General features: G+C 40.5%; 1 protein-coding gene and 1 pseudogene across 7 annotated transcripts in view; one reads left to right on the top strand and one right to left on the bottom strand.

Moving 5' to 3' along the window:
- Window positions 1-19690, bottom strand: part of SLC71A2 (solute carrier family 71 member 2) — a 100886-nt gene that overhangs the window by 66300 nt on the left and 14896 nt on the right. For 4 of the 7 annotated variants that reach the window (XM_035298532.3, XM_078364639.1, XM_035298539.3 and 1 more), the window contains one exon: window positions 2210-2305. The exons of 1 other annotated variant lie outside the window; for it this stretch is intronic. In XM_035298532.3, coding sequence (XP_035154423.1) covers window positions 2210-2305 — 96 coding nt within the window. Of the gene's footprint in view, window positions 1-2209; window positions 2306-9675; window positions 9719-19690 lie in introns of all 7 variants that reach the window. 2 more of the 7 variants (XM_078364633.1, XM_078364637.1) reach the window with 1 other exon arrangement.
- LOC103792001 (very-long-chain enoyl-CoA reductase pseudogene) lies at window positions 8508-9472 on the top strand (annotated as a pseudogene).

Genomic DNA, 19690 nt, shown 5'->3' with positions numbered 1-19690 from the left:
TCCTGGTCAACATGGTGAAACCCCATCTCTACTAAAAATTACAAAAAATTAGCTGGGCACGGTGGCACATGCCTGTAATCCCAGCTCAGGAGGCTGAGGCAGGAGAATTGCCTGAACCCAGGGGGCGGAGGTTGCGGTGAGTGGAGATCGCGCCATTGCACTCCAGCCTGGGTAACAAGAGCGAAACTTCGTCTCAAAAAAAAAAAAAGGAGTGGCCTGGTTTGTCTATATTCACACTAAAATTACGTCCTGAACAAACACATGTATTTGTTCAAAGAAAATAGTAATTAAGCACCAACTATATCCCAGGTAGTACTATGCACAGTCAGAAAAATTAGAATCTCATGAAACTCAAAATAGGGACCAGTTATCCTCATTAACTAATAACTAATAACCTGCTATAGGTTTCCTACTATGAAGGAAAAACTACTGCAAAAGAAAAAAAAAAAGGATTAAGGATGTAGGCAATTTTTAAGTCCTCTGTTCTACCCACATTATAATTTTAATTAATCAAACTGTATTTTAAATGTGCCAGAAGAATTAAAGCCAAACCACCTTCTAAAGTTCTCCGTTGTCAAACCTTATTTAAGAACAAAGATGATCTATACCCATCTGTACCCAAAGGAATTCTTTTTTTAGGGAGTGGGGGAACGAAGTCTCACTCTGTCACCCAGGTGGAAGGGAGTAAGTACAGTGGCACGATCTTGGCTCACTGCAACCTCTGCCTCCCAGGTTCACCGAGTAGCTGGGATTACAGATGCCTGCCACCACGCCTAGCTACTTTTTGTATTTTTAGTAGAAACAGAGTTTCACCGTTTTGGCCAGGCCGGTCTCAAACTCCTGACCTCAGGTGATCCACCTATGTCAACCTCCCAAAGTGCTGGGATTATCGGCACGAGCCACCATGCCCAGCCAAGGAATTCTTTAGTAAGGCAAAATGATGACTGGGAAGACTTAAAGCTCCAATGATTTTTTGGGTTTTTTTTTTTTTTTAAGAGATGGGGTCTTGCTATGTCGCCCAGGCTAGACTAGAACTCCTGAGCTCAAGCAATCTTCCTGTCTCAGCCTGCTGAGTAGCTAGGCCTAAAGGCATATGCTACTGTGCCTGGTTCATCAATAATTTTTAAAGAATAATTGCTGGGAGCAGTGGCTCACCCCTGTAATCCTAGCACTTTGGGAGGCTGAGGCGGGTAGATCACCTGAGGTCACGAGTTCAAGACCAGCCTGACCAATATGGTGAAACCCGGTCTTTAAAAAAAAAAAAAAAGGAATAATTAAGACAACTGAAACTTAACACCAATCTAAAATATTTTATTAAATTAAGCATTAAACAGTTGTAAGCTACCTAGGATCTGCCCCCTCAATCTTTTCTTTGGCATCTCTCTTCCCTCTAACCACATCATAGATTAAATATACAAGTTCTTGCTAAGATATTCAATATCACCTCTAAAGAAATGGCTGTAGATAAGCTACAAAAAACTGAAATTTAGACATTCCTATAATTATTACTCATTGTTACAAAGTACTCACCAATCTGCTATTTACTATGTTCTTAAGTCAAAGATTATTAATGTCCCCATAAAGTTACAAACTTCAACAATGCTCTACAATTTCCTGTAGGACAGGACTCTCTGAGTCGGTGGCCTGTCCTGAGCCGGAATTACCACCTGAGCTCTGCCTCCTATCAGATCAACAGCAGCATTAGAGTTTCATAGGAGTGGGAACCCTACTCTTAACTATGCACATGAGGGATCTAGGCTGCACTTATTATGAGAATCTAATGCCTGATGACCTGAGGTGGAACACTTTCATCCTGAAACCATTCCCTCACCAACCAAATTCCATGGAAAAACTGTCTTCCATGAAACTGGTCCGTGGTACTAAAAAGGTTGGGTTTTGCTGCAATAGCGTATCTGAAAGATGTTCCTAAACATACACAGTTCATCTGTATAGAAGCACCCAAGTCTAGTTCAATAGCAGTGCATGGCTACCCAGGAATATTTAAAGAGGTGTTTTGTTACAGGTGGTTCAGAAACCACAGTAGGAAAAAAATTAAAAAGAGAGAAACAATGAAAAAAAAAAAAAACAAAACAATATTTTAAATCACTATCAAGAGCTACTCCCAAACACGAATCTAGACATATACAGTGATACATGCCTAAGAACTTAACTCTCTTACAAAACAAAAACCCAGTTCAGCAATACTTACAGTCAACATTGGAGTTGTCAACAGGCCCCATGCAAAGAATTCAAGGAAGATGACAATAGCAGCATGGTACACACTTGGTCGTCCAAAGCCTTGTAGCTAAAAAAGAAAGTTATTATGAAAATTAGCAAAGAAAGATAACAAATTCATTATTTTAAAATGTTATAAAAAATATGTAAAATAAATTTAGAGTCTATCTCTGTTATTTAAGATAAAACTTCATTCTGTGTTATCTCTGATGCCTTCACTTCCCCTAATAATGGAAGGTGCTAAGATTATAGACTTTCGATCTGTCCCATCAATGCAAATCACTGGAGCTTTGGTAGAAATCATCTGGGTCTACAAGAGACTGAGGTTCCAGGATCTGACTGCTCTGTCCCTTATGAATTATGTGTTCCTTAGCAACTTAACCTCTCTAGGACTGAAGTTGCTTTATCCACACAATAAGAGAGATGGGTTATGGGTGTCATATGCTCAAAAGCCTGAGGGGGTCAGAATGGAATATCTTGAGATATCCCAATTCCAGAGATGTTTAGAAGCAGAGGATAAAAAGTGTGCAATAATGTCTGTGCACGCTCTTATTTACCATCTTTCCCATAGATTACTGCAATGACCTGTTAACCCTGCCTTGACTCATTTTTCCCTGCCCCCTCCAAATCTGTGGTGACACTAGACTCAGTGAACCCTCTAAAACTACACATCTTATCCTATCACTCCTGTGGAAACTGCAAAAACAAAGAGCTACGAATTCCTCTCATCCCTGTACACACACATTTTCACAATATGACTTTGTTTCCAATTCCATTTCTCCACATCCCTACATCAAAGCTGGCTTAACAACTTCCTCTAACCAGGTGAGGTGAAAACATGGATTTCTGAACCTAGATTGCCAAAGATCTTCAAGACTATCACAAGGAGAAATCTCTTCTAGCCACAGAAGTATGAGAGCATAAGAAACTCTCCCTATTAAGACCTCACAGACAAACCAGTTAACAGCCATCACCAACTGCCAGACGTAGGAGCAAGGCCATCTTAGACCACCAACTACAATCAAGCCTGCAGGTGACAACAGAAGCATGAGACAACACAAGAGAAATCAGTGAAAAATTCTCGCTGAGTTCCACTCAAACCACTAACCCAAAGTATTATAATAAATGGTTGTTGCTTTAAGCCACTAAGTGTTAGGGTTGCTTCTTTCTTAGCTTTTTTTTTTTTTTGAGACCAAGTCTTTGTTGCCCAGACTGGAGTACAGTGGCGTGATCTCGGCTCAATGCAAAGTGCAGAGATTACAGGCATGAGCCCCCACACCTGGCCCACATTCTTTTTAATAGCTAACTACTCAGTATCTCATTGTATGCATGTGCCATAATTGTAGTCATTCCAACAATGATAAGAGTACGTGGGATTTTCACTTATTTAAAATTGCCGCAATTAACTTTTTAAATTTTGAAATAATATTAAACCTACAGAAAAGCTGCAAAAAAACAAGAATTCCTATATATCCTTTACCCCACTTCCCCCAAAGTTAACATCTTCTATAACCATGTTAGGAAATACCTAACATGGTATATGTTAGGTATTTCTGTTACCTAATACCAGGGTAACAGAAAAAGATACAGAATCAAAGTAGAAACTCTGAAATCCTAAATTTGAATTAAAAATATCAATTGAAAGTATACTATGTATTACCTGGAAGAAAACTAATTAGGATTTCCAAGTTCTATCTATCAAAAAGACCTAGAAAAAATGAGCCACCCAACAAGAGTGAGCACCCCCCTTAAGGCCCAGACTGTGGTTCTGAAATATTTTCCACTAAAAGAAAATGGGACTCTATGGACAAACGGCTGATTCCAAGTCTGGGGCAAAAAATGTACATGATCCTGGAGCATCATACCTTGCCAAAAGCAAAGTGATATTCAAGACTACAGTCATATTAAAAGAATTCAGGAGCCAGAATGAAGGAATTCCCTCTGGGCAAAGAATGAAGAAAAAGAACAGTATGTGCCATGGATTAAAACACATTCATGTATGTTCAAAATTTTAAGTTCATCTACCTCTGGAAGAATCCAGGAAACCAAGTCATTACTCTGAAACCTAGTAAATGAGAGAAATAAAAGGAAGCATTTATTCTGCCTTTTTATATCTCAAAGTAACCAAATACTTGCTTAGGGAAAGTTCTTTAAGAATTTCGGCTAATGAATGAAGAAAGAAATAATTTAGAATCCTGCCACTAATGGTATAGGCCATGACCATTAACGGCCACTAATATCACTAGGTAAAAGCTGATGAGGCACAAGGTAATCATCAGACTGATAACACCTGAAACCTGATCAACCATAACATCACAATCAGAGATCATTTGCCACATGATATAATACAACAAAAACTACCACCACTTAAGAAATATTCTTTGGCAAAACAAAAAACCTGGATTCAATGCAGCCAAGACACAAACCAGTTTACAGAAAGTGCAGGTAAAACAAGATTGGTCTTGTTGCAGTAGAGTGATGAACATGGGGAAGTATTCATAATAATATGCAAAGATAACCACAAGAAAAGCTTTAAAAAGATGGCTAAAAAAAAACTTACAGTCTCATTAACAATTTTGGGGGACATTGGTCCCTCCATATCCTAAGACTGCATAATAACTTTCAAACTTTTGCCAGGCACAGTGGCTTGTGCCAGTAATCCCAGCACTGTGGGAGGCTGAGGCAGGCAGATCACCTGAGGTCAAGAGCTTGAGACCAGCTTGGCCAAAATGGCAAAACTCTGTCTCTACTAAAATACAAAAATCAGCCTGGAGTGATGGCGGGCACCGTTATCCTAGCTACTCAGGAGGCTGAGGCAGGAGAATTGCTGGAACTTAGGAGGTGAAGGCTGCAGTGAGTGGAGATCACGTCGCTGCACTCCAGCCCGGGCAACAAAATGAGACTCCAACTAAAAAAAAAATAGTAATAATTAATTTTTGCTAATTTGATATTTTAAATGGTTATCTAATTTTATTTTCTATTTCCCTTATTCCCAATGAAGCTGAGCTTCTTTCCTACGATTAGGAATTTACATTTCTTTTTCTGTGAATTGCCTATTCATCTTTTGTCAATTTTTTATTGGTGACTTTAATCTTTCATACTGATTTATAGAACCCCTTTAGAATCAATATTTAAAATATGTATACAATGCAACATCAAATTATCATTCTCAGCCAGGAGTGGTGGTTTGCACCTGTAGTCCCAGCTACCTGGAAGGATCACCTGAGCCTAGAAATTCAAGTCCAGCCTGGGCAACATAGCAAAACCCCCATCTCTTAGGGAAAAAAAATAGGCCCAGTGCAGTAGCTCATGCCAGTAATCCTTGCATTTTGTGAGGCTCAGACAGCAGGTCGGGAGGTTTACTTCAGGCTAGGAGTTCAAGACCAGTATAGTGAGACCACATCTCCACAAAAAATTTAAACATTAACCAAGCATGTGGCATGTGTCTGCAGTATTACCTCCTGAGGAGGCTGGGGCAGGAGCTCAGGAGTTTAAGGCTGCAATGAGCTATGATTGCGCCACTGCACTCTAGCCTAGGCCATAAAGTGAGACTCCAGTGTCACTGAAATAAAAAAAAGTCATCATCCTCATCCACTGGCATCAATACTCTCTAAAAATAAAAGGTACATATAGACAAATCAACAACAGCTGGAGACTTCAATACCAGTTTTCAATAACTGACAGAACAATTAGAAGATCAGCAAGAAACAGAAGACTTCAGTAACGCTGTACACTAACTAAACCTAACATTTATTGAACACTTTTCCCAACAAGATATAAATTCTCATGTGCACATGAGAAGACTGTACAACAAATCTGAATAAACTTAAAAGAAGTTAATTTATACAAACTATGTTTTTGACCTCACAGAATGAAACTATACATCATTAACATAAGAAAATTTGGAAAATTTGTAAATATATGAATATTAAAACATACTCCTAAATAACAGATAAAAGAAATCACAAGACATTAACAAAACTTTCATTTCAACAAAAATGAAAATGCAACACACCAGTTGAATGCAGCTCAAAGCAGTGCTTAACAAAAGTTGTAGCTATGTGGGTACAAAAGATCTTAAATCAGTAATTTAACTTTCCACTGTAAGAAACTAGAAAAGAGCAAACGAAACTCCAAGCAAGGAGAGAAAGTAAGATCAAAGCAATACAAATGTGATATAGAATAGAAAAGCAATATAGAAAAACCAACAAAATCAGGTCGGGTGCAGTGGCTCACACCTGTAATCCTAGCCTTTTGGAGGTCGAGACAGATGGATCCTTGAGCCCGGGACTTAAGGACAGCTTGGGCAACATGATGAAACCCCATCTCTACTAAAAACACACACACAAAAAAGTTTAGCCAGGCATGGTGGCAAACACACCTGGAGTCCCAGCTATTCGGGAGGCTGCAGTCGGAGAATCACCTGAGTCCAAGAAGTTGAGGCTGCAGTAAGCCATGATCTTACCACTTTACTGGGGTATGGGAGAAGGGAGTCAATCCTTGCCTTAAAAACAAAAAAAACAAAAATGAAAGAAAAGGGAAGGGAAAAAGGAAAGGGAAAGGGAAAAGAAAATCAACAAAATCAAAAATTAATTTAATGAAAATATCAAACGAATGGACAAACTAAGAAAACAGAAGACCTGAATTACTAATACCAGAAATGAAAGAGAAAATAATCATTGTCGACCTTATAGAAATAGAAAGGAGTCTAAGGGAGTTCTAGACAATTAGCCAACAAACTGTATAAATAAAATGAAATGGACAAACTCCTAGAAATACATAACCTACTAAGAATGAATCCTGAATAAACAGAAAACATAAATAGACCTATAACTAGTAAGGAGATTGAATCAGTAATCAAAACCCTCTCAGAATTCCAGCAAACATTTAAAGAATTAAACCTCTTCCCAAGATATGAAGAGGAAAGAACACTTTCTAACTCACTCTCTGAAGCCAGCATTACAGTAGGTGCCCCCTTATACGAGGGGGAAACATTCCAAGACCCACAGTGGATGCCTTGAATAAGTGCCGAACCCTATACAGATGTTCCTCAACTTACAAAGGGGTTATGTTTCAATAAACTAACCATAAGTTGAAAGTCACTTTAGACATATGATACGTTCAACCTAAGAGGGGCTTATCCAGACAGTCCTATCATAAGTAGGGGTGCATAGTGAATACATTATTGCTTTTGCATCCAGGTAAAGTTGAAAACTCTAAGTCCAACCATCAAATTTGGGACTATCTATATATACTGTTTTTTCATATACACACCTATGATTGAGTTTAATTTTTAAGTAGGCATAGTCCTCTTGTGCTTTTGGTCATTATCAAATGAAATAAGGGCTACCTAAACACAAGCACTGTGATACTGCAGTCTATCCAATAACTGATGGTTAAGTGACTAACAGATGGGCAGCATATACAGTGTAAACAATAGATGAAGGGATGAAGCAAGATGGCACAACATTTCTTCATACTACTCAGAATGGTGTGCAACTTAAAACTTTCTGAATGTTTATTTCTGGAATTTTCCATTTAGATTTTCAAACCACAGCTGATCTTCGGTAACTGAAACCACAGGAAGTGAAACAACAGAAAGCAAAACCAGAGATCAGGGAGTACTACTATACTCTGTAAAAAAGTCAGACAATTCAGGTATAACCTTAAGACTAAAAGAAAAAAAAAAGCCAGACAAAGACACTACAAGAAAACTACATGGCCGGTCGTAGTGGCTCAGGCCTATAATCCCAGCACTTTGGGAGGCTGGGGGGTGAGTGGTGAGTGGATCACTGGGTCAGGAGTTTGAGACCAGCCTGACCAGCATGGTGAAACCCTGGTCTCTACTAAAAATACAAAAATTAGCCGCCTGTGGTGGTGCTCAACTGTAATTGCAGCTACTCAGGAGGCTGAGGCAGGAGAATAGCTTGCACCCAGAAGGCAGAGGTTGCAGTGAGTCAAGTTTGTGCCACTGCACTCCAGCCTGGGCAACAGAGCGAGACTCTGTCTCAAAAAAAAAAAATAGAAAGAAAACTACAGACCAATTTTCCTTATGCACATTGATGCAAAAACCCGCAACAAACTATTAGCAAACCAAATTCAACAGTTTATTAAACAGTTTACTATGGTTATACACCATAACCAAGAGAATTTATTCCAAGAATGTAAGAACAGTTCACCCATAAAAACCAATCAATGGTTAGAGGCCCTGTCCTGTGTCGCATGCAGGTAGGCACAGCAGCCGCAAACAGCAGCCACCATGGGAGGGAGCCATGAAGCACTATGAAGTGGAGATTCTGGATGCAATGACAGGGAGAAGCTGTGTTTCCTGGACAAGGTGGAGCCCCACACCACCATCGTGGAGATCAAGAACCTCTTCACCAAGATCCACACAGTCCCTCTGCCTGGACCCCAAGGGCGAGTCCCTGAAGGATGAGGATGTTCTGCAGAAGCTGCCCACGGGCACCACAGCCACACTGTACTTCCGGGACCTGGGGGCCAGAAGTAGAAGCTGATCTGCTGGGTGACGGTCTTCCTAACAGAGTACGCGGAGCCCCTTTTCATCTACCTGCTTGTCTTCTTCCGAGTGACCTTCATCTATGGCCACAGATATGACTTCACATCCAGTTGGCACACTGTAGTGCACCTTGCCTGCATCTGTCACTCATTCCACTACGTCAAGTGCCTGCTAGAGAGCTCTTCATGCACTGCTTCTCCCATGGCAAGATGCCTTTGTGCAACACCTTCAAGAACTGTACCTACTACTGGGGCTTTGTGGCGTGGATGGCCTATTACATCAACCACCCTCTCTATGCCCCTATCTATGGAGCTCATCAGGTAAAACTAGTACTCGCCATCTTTGTGATTTGCAAGCTTGGCAACTTCTCCATCCATATGGCCCAGCGGGACCTGTGGCTCACAAGTCCAAGACCCGGAAGATCCGTACCCCACCAAGAACCCCATCACGTTGCTCTTCCTGCTGGTGTCCTGCTCCAACTACACCAATGAGGTGGAGCCCTGGATTGGCTTTGCCATAATGCAGTGTCTCCCAGTGGCCCTGTTCTCCCAGGTGGGCTTCAGCCAGATGACCTCTGGACCAAGGGCAAGCACCCACAGCTAACTGAAGGAGTGCTGGGACTACCTGCCCCTGCACATGCCCATCATTTCCTTCCTGTTGAGCACTCACCCCTGCCAGGGCTCATCCCCCAACCCTGGCAGCATTCTGGGGGAGGAGTAGGGCCTACAGCTCTCCAGCACCTGAAATAAAACCTGCCTCCCCCCACCCCCCGGGAAGGAAGGAAGGAAGGAAAAAAGGAAGGAGGGAAGGAGAAAAGAGAAAAAAGGAAGGAAAGAAGAAAGGAAAGAAGGAAGAAAGGAAAAAAGAAAAAAAAAGAAAAGAGAAAAGAAAAGAAAGCCAAAATTCAAGTTAGGTTCACATACCTCCTAGTGTTTGGAGAGGCCAAGGCAGGAAAGACAGCTTGCGCTTAGAAATAAATTTAACCAAGAAGGTGAACAATTTGTATGCTTAAAACTATAAGACTGCTGAAAGAAATTAAAGAAGGTATAAATAAACATAAAGACATCCCATGTTCATGGATTTAAAGACTTAATGTAGTTAAGATATTATTGTTACCAAAAGTGATCTGCAGATTCAATGCCAGCCGCATCAAAATCCCAATGATGCTTTTTGCAAAAGTAGAAAACACTATCCTAAAATTTAAATAGAATCTTAAGGGACCCCAAGTAACCAAAACAATATTGAAAATGAAAAAAAGTTAAAGATATCACACTTTCTGAATTCAGAACTTACTATAAACATAAGGTAATAAAAACAGTGTGGTTCTGGCATAAAAACAGACATATAGACCAATGGAATAAAAAGCCCAAGCAGTCATGGTGGTGTGTGGCTGTATTTCTGCCTACTGAGGAAGCTGTGACAGGAGAATCACTTGAGCCCAGGAGTTCAAGTCCAGCCTGGTAAACATGGCAAAGCCCAGTCTTTTTAGAAAATAAAGGCCAGGCACAGTGGCTCACACCTGTAGTCACAGCACTTTTTGGGAGGCTGAGGCAGGTAGGATCACCTGAGGTCGGGAGTTTGAGACCAGCCTGACCAACATGTAAAAAGCCTGTCTCTACAAAAAAAAAAAAAAAAAAAAAATTAGCTGGGCACAGTGGCACACACCTGTAATCCCAGCTCCTCAGAAGGCTGAGGCAAGAGAATCACTTGAACCCAGGAGGCAGACGTTGCGGTGAGCCAAGATGGTGCCATTGCACTCCAGCCTGGGCAACAACAGTGAAACTCCATCTCAAATAAATAAATCGCCTAGAAGTAAAAAGCCCAGAATGTAAATACTCACATGTATCACAAATAATATGCAACAAGGGTACCAAGACCATTTAATGAGAAATGAAGAAAGGACAGTCTTTCAGCAAATGGTGACGGAAAAACGGGACATCCACATTAAAAAGAATGAAGTTGGATCCCTACCCTAAGCCATATATAAAAATTAACTCAAAATGGACCAAAAATCTAAACATAAAAGCAAAAACTATGAAGCTCTTAGAAGAAAATATGGAGGAAAAGCTTCATGGTATTGGATGTGGCATTGAATTCTTGGATATGGCACCAAAAGAACACGCAACACAAGAAAAAATACATAAACCATTAAAATGAAAAACGTTTGTATATCAAAAAACACTATCAACAGAGTGAAAAGGCAACCTACAGAATGGCAGAAAATATATGCAAATCACATATCTGATAAGAGATTAATATGTAGAATACATAATAAACTTTTGCAACTCACAGACAAAACAACAACCCAATTAAAAATGAGCAATGAAATTGAATAGACCTCTGCAAAAGAGATACACAAATGGCCAAGAAGCACATTAAAAGATACACATCAGCCAGGCACAGTGGCTCATGTATGTAATCCCAGCACTTTGAGAGGCCAAGGCAGGCAAATCACTTGAGATCAGGAATTCGAGACCAGTCTGGCCAACATAATCAAACTGTCTCTAGCAAAAATGCAAAATTAGCCAGGCATGGTGGTGCATGCCTGTGTTCTCAGGTACTCTGGAGGCTGAAGCAGGAGAACTGCTAGAACCTGGGAGGTGGAGGTTGCAGTGAGCCAAGATTGCACCACTGCACTCCAGCCTGAGACAGAGCAAAACTCTGTCAAAAAAAAAAAAAGAAAAAGGAAGGGAGTCAGGAAGAGCAGAAGGGAATAAGGCACGGAGGGAGGGAGGGACGGAGGGAGGGAGGGAGGGAAGGGGGGAGGGGGGGAAAGAAAAGATACACATCAGGAATCATTAGGAAAATATGAATTAAACCATAATGAGATATCATCACATACCCATTAGGATGGCTACTTTCTTAATCTGTTTTGTGCAGCTATAACAGGATACTTGAGACTGGGTAGTTAACAGAAACTTAGTTCTTCACAGTTTTGGAGACTGGGAAATCCAAACCAAGGTGTTAGCACCTGGGGTGGACATTCTCACAGCATCCTCACAAGGCAGAAGGTGGAAGGGCAAAAGAGGGTGAGCCCTCTCCCATAAGTCCTTTTTATAGCAGCATTAATCCACTGCTAATGGTATAGCCCTCGTGACATAAACCCCTCTCCAAAGGTGCCACCTCCCACTACTGCTGCACTGGGAATTAAGTTCCCAACACATGAATTTTGGGAGACACATTCAGACTACAGCAGCTGTGATTGTTTTCTTAAATGAGAAAGTAAGTACTGGCAAGGACATGAAAAAATTAGAAGTTACACAGTCTTGGTAAGAAGGTAAAATGGTGCAGCCCCTATGGAAAAGTTTGGCAGGTGCTCAAAAAATTAAAAATAGAATTACTCCATGACCCAGCAATTCCACTTCTGGGTCAAAAGATACAACAGCAGGGACTTGAACAGATTTTTATATACCCAAACTCACAGCAACATTCTTCACAATAGCCAAACAGTAGAAGTAACCCAAGTGTTCATCCACTTATGAATGTTTAAACAAAATATGGTACATGTATAAAATGGAATACCGTTTGACCTTAAAAAAGAAGGAAACTGATTGTCACAATATGGATAAACCTTAAAGACATCGTGGTAAGTGAAACAAGCCAGTCATGGCTGGGCATGGTGGTTCACACCTGTAATCTCAGCACTTTGGGAGGCTGAGGCGGGTGGATCACCTGAGGTCAGGAGTTTGAGACAAGCCTGGCCACCAACATAGTGAAACTCAGTCTCTACTAAAATACAAAAAAATTAGCCAGGCATGGTGGTAGGCACCTGTAATCCCAGCTCCTCAGGAGGCTGAGGCAGGGGAATCACTTGAACCAGGAGGCAGGAGGCAGAGGTTGTAATAAGCTGAGATGGCGCCATCACACTCCAGCCTGGGCAACAAGAGTGAAACTCCACCTCAAAAAAAAAAAAAGCAAGTCACAAAAAACCAAATTACTGCATAATTTCATTTATATGAGGTACCTAGAGTAATTAACTTCATGGACAGAAAGTACAATAATGACCACCAGGGGCTATGGAGTTATTGCTTAATGGGCAGAGTTCAGTTTGGGATGATGAAAAAGTTCTAGAGACAGACAGTTATAATGAGTACACAACAATGGAAATGTACTTAATGCTACTGAACAGAAACTTTAAAAACCATGTTATGTATATACACTAAAATAAGTAATTCAAAACATATAATGGATCTAAAAATAAAGTGGAAAACTATTAGCTTCCAGAGGATTATCAGGAGAAAATATAAGTGACCTTGGTCACGTGGTTTCAAGATGAGTCTGTAGATACAAGACTAAACTCACGGCACATGCAAGAACTGGTTGATATATTGGACTTCACTAAAATTAAAATCCTCTGCTCTGCAAAAGACACTGTTAAGAGAACAAAAAGATAAGCCACATATTAGAAGAAAATACTTGCAAAAACCTTATCTGATAGGGAACTTGAATCAAAGACATAGAAAGAGCTCTTACAAGTCACTAATATGACAACAACCCAATTTAAAAATGAGCAAATGTTCACGCCAAGTACTATCATTAAAAAAAAAAGAAGGGCAAATGATCTGAGAAAACAGCAAGATGGAGAGTGACAACGAATATAGGGACTCTTTTTGGGAAGATGAAAATGTTCTGGAATTAGTGATAGTTCTACAACATTGTGAATATACAAAGAAAAAACGGAATTGTACACTTTTAAACGATGAACTCTATGGTACATAAATATATCTCAATCTTTCAAATGCAATAGAGAAAAAAAAAAAAACAGCAGAGATTCTTTTTCTGCCTCTGGACAGACTTTACTGTATGCGAAGCCTACAACTGTCAGAGGCAAGTGAACCAGAGCAACTCCATCTTAAACAGGAGCTGGGTAAATGAGGCTGAAACCTACTGGGCTGTGTTCCCAGATGGTTAAGGAATTCTAGGTCACAGGATGAAGACAGGAGGTGGGCACAAGATACAAGTCATAATGACCTTGCTGATAGAATAGGTCTTTGCAGTAAAGAAGCCAGCTAAAACCCACCAGAAATAAGACAGGGTGACCTCTGGCCATCCTCACTGCTATACTCCCATCAGCGTCAAGACAGTTTACAAATGCCATGGCAATGTCAGGAACTTACCCTATAGGTCTAAAAAGGGGAGGCATGAATAATCCACCCTTTGTTTAGCATATAATCAAGAAATAACCATAAAAATGGGCAACCAGCAGCCCTAGGGGCCACTCTGTCTAGGGAGTAGCCATTCTTTTATTCCTCTACTTTCCTAATAAACTTGCTTTCACTTTACTCTATGGACTCCCTGAATTCTTTCTTGCTCAAGGTCCATCCAGGAATTGAGGTCTGGATCACGACCCCTTTCGAGTAACAGAACTATGGCAGCCATCTTGAGACTATGAGAGCCAGACAAATCAACACACCGAAGATGGAAAGAACCTGGTCCTTGATGCAAAAGTCAAGGACCAATCCTGCAACTGTCTTTCCATCAGATTTCTTGTTAAATGAGGTAATAAATCCCCTGACTGTAAGTAAGAAAAGGGGGGAGAGGTGACAGGATCACAACAGTCTACTCAAAATGATATACAGATGGCAAATATGCCTATGAAAAGATGTTCATTCTGTGCTACTATCATTTTAAAATGCAAATTAAAACAACAACGAGATTGTTAGAAGGATGGATCTGAAATGCATATTGCTAAATAAAAGAAGCAAGTCTGAAAGGCTACAAAGTGTAAGATATCATTTAATGGACATTCTGGAAAAAGCAAAACTATAGATAGTACCAGATCAGTGGTAGCTGGAGTTGGGAAGGTAGGGTTAAATGGATGAAGCACAGGAGACTTTCAGGCAATAAAACTGTTCTGTATGATATTTTAATGGTAGGTAAAGGACACCATATATTTTTCAAAACCAGCAGAACTTCAGAAAACAAGAGTGATCTTCAGTACTTGTTAATTTCTAGAAAATATTTCAAAGGTGAGGAATCCTAGGATGGAATGCAGAATATAGCAAAACAATCTAATTGTAGTGAAAACACATGAAACAACCTCACTAAAGCGGTAAGGGGAAAAGTAGTGATCCAAGTAACTTTGGGAAATAGCAGTCTATTAAGGGTAAATGAGGCTGAAACCTACTGGGCAAAAAAGCCATGCATAAATGAAACTGACCCAATTTCCCCCACAGAAATTATATTAACAGGTATTTGAAGAAACACAGAAAATGACCCTTCCAATTTTAAAACCTAAAACTTACTGTTTCCAGTGAGTTCATTCTTCTGGAAACGGACCCTCAAGTAAGGGACTGAAACTCACCAAATCATCATTCTGACAATGAGATCCTACACACCTCTTTCCAACCTCATTGGTCAGGACTGCTTCCTTATCCCTTCCCTAATTGCTGTTTTCCTTACACATAGTTACATTCTTGTTTTCATACATAAATTCCCCAATTTTAGTTGGCAGAGAAGAATGACCTCAAAACTGATCTCTCATTCTCTTCAGTGGATAACACCCAAATAAAAAGGCTTTTTCTCCAGCTGGGTGCAGTGGCCCATGCCTGTAATCCCAGCACTTTGGGAGGCTGCGGTGGAGGATCACCTGAGGTCGGGAGTTCGAGACCAGCCTGATCAACATGGAGAAGTCACGTCTCTACTAAAAATGCGAAAAGATTAGTTGAAAGAGCCTAAAAGAAATGACACCCTAGAAACTCAACAGCAGTATGAACATCTAGTGATATCTTCAAATGCCACTCTCAAATAAAAAGAAAAAAACAGGGCTCCTTGGAGAAACAGATAATTCTGGGACTAGAGTGGGAAATATACGTAAGAAGAGCATGGAGTATCTTGCAATCCCAGACTATAAGAGTAGCAGGCCAGGTCTCACTAATTCAGGCCTCCAAAACAACGTTTTCTGTACACACTGAGTACTTAGGTTAAATATTAAAAGCTCAAAGAGCTGGCCAGGTACAATGGCTCATACCTGTAATCCTAGTACTCTGGGAGGCCGAGGAGGGAGGATCACCTGAGGTCAGGAGTTCAAGACCAGCCTGGCCAAAATGGTGAAACCCTGTCTCTACTAAAAATACCAAAAAATTAGCCTGGCATGGTGGCAGGCACCTGCAATCCCAGCTACTCTGGAGGCTGAGGCAGGAGAATCGCTTGAACTCAGGAGGCGGAGGTTGCAGTGAGCTGAGATTGCACCACTGCACTTCAGCCTGGGAGACAGAGCGAGACTGTCTCAAAGAAAAGAAAAAACAAAACAAAACAACAACAACAAAAAAAACAAAGAGCCAGTGCCCTTATGCAGGGCTGGAACATAACAAAGTCCATCAAGAGTTTTGCCTAGGCCTTTCCTGGGCCTTAAAGCATGACAAAATAATGCAGGAATTCTTAATAGGACCCACTTAGGATTAAAGAAGTTTTACTGTGGGTCTTGAAGAATCTCCTCAGGCCTCTTCAAACAAGTTTTTTAGGGTATGGAAAAAACTTCTCAAACCTCCGTGTTTTAGCAGGAGACAACATAAGGATAATCATCCCAGCACTTGGACCCATTTAGATTAAGTAAGTTTAGACCTTAGTTATGAACTAAAAGAAGTTAATCACTTATGTCTTTAGATGAATGAACACTTACAGGTAGACATACCGCTTAGAAGGTATATAAGCTCTAGAAAACTTTGTAATAATAGAATTGGTCTGGCAATACTTTCCAGGCATTCGTTCTCCCTGTAACCCACTGTAGAAATAAAAACTCTCTTCCTCCCCAGTTCATCTGCATCTCGTTATTGGGCCATGAGAAACAGTAGCCCGACCCTCAGTTTGGTCTGGAAACATAAGCGTTTAAAAAAAAAAATACGAGTATATACATCAAAGCACTCCCAATGGCCAAAGCTAGAACAGGTTGAACAAAAAAATAAAGCAATATTGGATTTGGAGATAATCTAAAGTACAAAATAAATATCTATGAGTTCATACTGATAAAATGACTAAATAAACAAATAGGAAAAAATAGCCAGATCTCCCATGCAGAAGAATTCCAGTAATTTATGCAGACACTTTGCCTCCAAGGAGGTGGAGTATAACTACTCATTCCGAAAGTATGGACTGCACAAAGTGACTTCCTTCCAAAGCGTACAGCATAGAAACAGGGGTAAAAGAGCAACTTTACAGTGAAGAACTCTGATAAACAGTACCTCAGTCAGGTGATCAAGGTTAACATCAACAGTGACATACTGTTGACATGATATGAAGAAAATGGTACTTCACCTCTACGGGCGTCTTCTCAAACACCCATAATTCCATTCTAATCATGAGAAAAACATCAAGATTAATCTCAAGTGAGAGACATTCTACAAAACACCTGATGAGTTCTCCTTAAGACTGTCCAGGACATGAGAAACAAGGAGAAGCCAGGAAACTGTCACAGTGCAAAGGAGCCCAAGAAGACACAACAACTAAATGTAATGTAGTAGCCTGCATGAAATACTGGAACAGAAAAAGAGCATTTGGTAAAATAGAAGAAATCTCAATAAAGTATGTATGGACTTTAGAGTTTTCTCTTTTTTTGGTGGTGAATTTTTTTTTTATTTTGTTTGTTTGTTTTCTGTAGCTGGGACTACAGGCACACACCACCATGCCTGGTCATTTTTGTTTTGTTTTAAGAGCTACACCCAGGCTGCTCTTGAACTACTGGCCTCAAGTGATCCTCTGGCCTCAGCCTCCCAAAGTGCTGGGATTGCAGGTGTGAGCCACTGAGCCTGGCTGGTTTTAGCTGATAATAATGTATGGACATAGGTCCATTAATTTGACAAATGTACCATACCAATATAAGATGTCAGTAATAGGGGAATATGGGTATGGAGTACAGAAAAACTCTATGCTATCTGCAATTTTTCTGTGGATATAAAGCTATTCCTTAAAAATGTCTTATTTTAAAAAGTAAATGGAAAAGAATATAAAAATATCCTGGAGGAGAAAAAGAAAGGGACAGAGGAAAAACTAGTACTATTAAATATAAGAGGAGGGGTTAGCTAACTACAGCCCACAGTCCAAATCTAGTCCACTGCCTATTTTTATAAAGTTTCACTGATATTTAGCAATGCTCATTTATTTACATATTGTCTATGGCTGCTTTTGTGCAATACTGGCATAGCTGATTAATATATGCTCAGAAAACCCTATAACATTTATTATCAGGTCCCTCACAAAAAGTTTGCCAACCCCACTTTGTTTTTATTTTATTTATTTATTTATTTGTTTGTTTGTTTGTTTGTTTGTTTGAAGACAGTCTCCCTCTGTCACTCAGGCTAGAGTGCAATGGTGTGGTCTTGCCTCACTGCAACCTCCGCCTCCCGGGTTCAAGCAGTTTTCATGCCTCAGCCTTCCCAGTAGCTGAAACTAAAGGCAAGCACCACCACACCTGGCTAATTTTTATATTTTAGTAGAGATGGGGTTTCAGCATGTTGCCTAGGCTGGTCTCAAACTCCTGAGCTCAGGCAGTCCAACTGCCTCGGCCTTCCAAAGTGGTAGGATTACAGGTATGGGCCACTGCACCTGGCACCAACCCCACTTTGAATAAACAGAACACAATGGGGAGTTCACAAATACCAATTACATGGGTATGTCACAAATATACCCACATAATGTATTATCTGAGAAGCTGCTAACATCCCATGACTCTCCTAAGCAGGAGCCAAGGTGGGCGGATCACTTGAGGTCAGGAGTTCAAGACCAGCCTGGCCAACATGGTGAAACTCCATCTCTACTAAAAGTATAAAAATTAGCCGGGTGTGGTGGCACACGTCTGTAGTCCCAGCTACTCGGGAGGCTGAGGCAGGAAAATCACTTGAACCTAGGAGGCAGAGGCTGCAGTGAGCTGAGAAAGCACCACTGTACCCCAGGCTGGGTGACAGAGCAAGACTCCGTCTCAAAAAAAATAAAAAAAGTACTGCCATAAGACTCAGTCATTTCTGGATTACTAGTGAAGACATATATAAAACATATGCTTCATCATCAGCTGCCAATATCTTAATAAGTCACACATTTGCTTTTTCCTGTATCATTTATATCTAGCTGGCCAGTAAATGTTCCATCCAAAAAATTGTTTATCTGGGCAGTGGCTCACACCTGTAATCCCAGCACTATGGGAGGCAAAGGGAGGCAGAGTGCTTGAGCTTAGGAGTTCAAGACCGGCCTGGGCAATCTACTGAAACCCCATCTCTACTAAATACACAAAAATTAGCTGGGCCTGGGGAAAAGGGCCTGTGGTCCCAGCTACTCAGGAGGCTGAGGTGAGAGGATCGCTTGAGCCTGGGAGGTGGAGACTTCAGTGAGTGAAATCCTGCTACCACACTCCAACCTGGATGACAGAGGGCGACCCCATCTTGAATGAAAAAAAAAATTATTTAACTGAAAGTTTTTATATAAACATAAGGATGATGAAGATGAACCATTTTAAAAACCAAACAAATGACTATACATGAAGACTTTGCAATTTCTCCCCGCTACCTAATAATAATACTATTGGAACACAAGCAGAAAAAAAAAAAGAATTTTACAGGTTATCTCTACAGATAAAAATGACTTTTCTACAAAATTTATAAAAATTTTCTCAGCAGTATATTAAATAGTTGAATAAATGACATGCCTATCTCATCGGACAGACTGCTGAGGCAGGTGGATCATGAGGTCAAGAGATGGAGACCATTCTGGCCAATATGGTGAAACCCCATCTCTACTAAAAATACAAAAATTAGCCGGGTGTGGTGGCAGATGCCTGTAGTCCTAGCTACTTGGGAGGCTGAGGCAGGAGAACTGTTTGAACCCCAGAGGTGGAGGTTGCAGTGAGCCAAGATTGTGCCATTGCGCTCCAGCCCAAGGATAGAGTGAGACTTCATCTCAAAAAAGAAAAAAAAAAAAAAGATTTACAGAATATCTGCTTTTCACAACTTT

This window comes from Callithrix jacchus, chromosome 1 (genome assembly GCF_049354715.1).
Source record: "Callithrix jacchus isolate 240 chromosome 1, calJac240_pri, whole genome shotgun sequence".
NCBI lineage: Eukaryota > Metazoa > Chordata > Mammalia > Primates > Cebidae > Callithrix > Callithrix jacchus.
This window is presented reverse-complemented; position numbering and strand designations above follow the sequence as displayed.